Below are 2,129 nucleotides of genomic sequence, written 5' to 3'. Positions count from 1 at the left end.
ATAAAACACTTTCCCCCAGTTAAAGAGACAAAGAGCATAAAACACTTTCCCCCAGTTAAAGAGACACAAAGCATAAAACACTTCCCTCCAGTTAAAGAGACACAAGAGCATAAAACACTTCCCTCCAGTTAAAGAGACAAAGAGCATAAAACACTTTCCCCCAGTTAAAGAGACAAAGAGCATAAAACACTTTCCTCCAGTTAAAGAGACACAAAGCATAAAACACTTTCCTCCAGTTAAAGAGACAAAGAGCATAAAACACTTCCCTCCAGTTAAAGAGACACAAAGCATAAAACACTTCCCTCTAGTTAAAGAGACAAAGAGCATAAAACACTTCCCTCCAGTTAAAGAGACAAAAGCATAAAACACTTCCCTCCAGTTAAAGAGACAAAGAGCATAAAACACTTTCCTCCAGTTAAAGAGACACAAGAGCATAAAACACTTTCCTCCAGTTAAAGAGACACAAAGCATAAAACACTTCCCTCTAGTTAAAGAGACAAAGAGCATAAAACACTTCCCTCCAGTTAAAGAGACACAAAGCATAAAACACTTCCCTCTAGTTAAAGAGACAAAGAGCATAAAACACTTTCCTCCAGTTAAAGAGACACAAAGCATAAAACACTTTCCTCCAGTTAAAGAGACAAAGAGCATAAAACACTTTCCTCTAGTTAAAGAGACACAAAGCATAAAACACTTTCCTCTAGTTAAAGAGACAAATAGCATAAAACACTTTCCTCCAGTTAAAGAGACAAAAAGCCTAAAACACTTTCCTCTAGTTAAAGAGACAAATAGCATAAAACACTTTCCTCTAGTTAAAGAGACAAATAAGCCTAAAACACTTTCCTCTAGTTATAGAGACAAATGGCCTCAAACACTTTCCCCCAGTTAAAGAGACACAAAGCATAAAACACTTTCCTCCAGTTAAAGAGACAAAGAGCATAAAACACTTTCCTCTAGTTAAAGAGACAAAGAGCCTAAAACACTTTCCTCTAGTTAAAGAGACAAAAAGCCTAAAACACTTTCCTCTAGTTAAGAGACACAAAGCATCAAACACTTTCCCCCAGTTAAAGAGACAAAGAGCATAAAACACTTTCCTCCAGTTAAAGAGACACAAAGCATAAAACACTTTCCTCTAGTTAAAGAGACAAAGAGCATAAAACACTTTCCTCTAGTTAAAGAGACAAATAGCCTCAAACACTTTCCTCTAGTTAAAAATACATAAAATGTTAGGAAATGCCTTCCCCTCACGAATGAAGAGGCAAGGAGCCAGATGCGTTATTAGTATAAACAGTTTGATTCTCAAATTCTTATGTAATTCTCATAGCTTCGGTGTTGTTTATATTTCCATTCTATGTCCTGTAATCGTGATATTTACTATTTTCAAAGTTTCAGTAATGTTATATTTTCAAAAAATCATTAATATTGATATTTCTATTCTCAATGATTCAGTAATGTCGATATTGTAATTCTGAAAGGTTCAGTAACGATGTTATTGTGATGCTTTAAAGTTCAGTAATGTTGATAATGTAATTTGAAAAGGTTCAGCAACGACGCTATTGTGATTCTTGAAAGTTCCGTAATGTTGATATTGTAATTCTGAAAGGTTCAGTAACGATGTTATTGTGATGCTTTAAAGTTCAGTAATGTGGATAATGTAATTTGAAAAGGTTCAGCAAGGACGCTATTGTGATTCTTGAAAGTTCAGTAAAGTTGATATTGTATTCTGAAAGGTTCAGTAACGATGTTATTGTGATGTTTGAAATTTTAGTAATGTTGATATTGTATTTGAAAAGGTTCAGTAACGACGTTATTGTTATGCTTGAAAGTTTAGTAATGTTGATATTGTAATTCGAAAAGGTTCAGCAACGATGCTATTGTGATGCTTGAAAGTCCAGTAATATTGATATTTTAATTCGAAAAGGTTCAGCAATGATGTTATTGTGATGCTTGAAAGTTCAGTAATGTTGATATTGTAATTCGAAAAGGTTCAGCAACGATGCTATTGTGATGCTTGAAAGTTCAGTAATGTTGATATTGTAATTCGAAAAGGTTCAGCAACGATGTTATTATGATGCTTGAAAGTTCAGTAAAGTTGATATTGTAATTCGAAAAGGTTCAGCAACGATGTT

The 2,129-nt window shown here is 34.0% G+C and overlaps 1 protein-coding gene across 1 annotated transcript; it reads left to right on the top strand.

The window, feature by feature from the left end:
* Positions 1-115: 115 nt before the first annotated feature.
* Positions 116-364, top strand: LOTGIDRAFT_141039 (hypothetical protein; the record flags this gene model as incomplete). Its single annotated transcript, XM_009050784.1, has 1 exon — positions 116-364. A coding segment is annotated over one exon (249 nt), but the record flags the coding sequence as incomplete, so codon positions are not given.
* Positions 365-2,129: the final 1,765 nt, after the last annotated feature.

The sequence above is a fragment of the Lottia gigantea genome (assembly GCF_000327385.1).
Source record: "Lottia gigantea unplaced genomic scaffold LOTGIsca_155, whole genome shotgun sequence".
In the NCBI taxonomy this organism is placed as follows: Eukaryota; Metazoa; Mollusca; class Gastropoda; family Lottiidae; genus Lottia; species Lottia gigantea.
The sequence above is the reverse complement of the archived record's forward strand: the minus strand, read 5'-3'. Positions and strand labels throughout refer to the sequence as shown.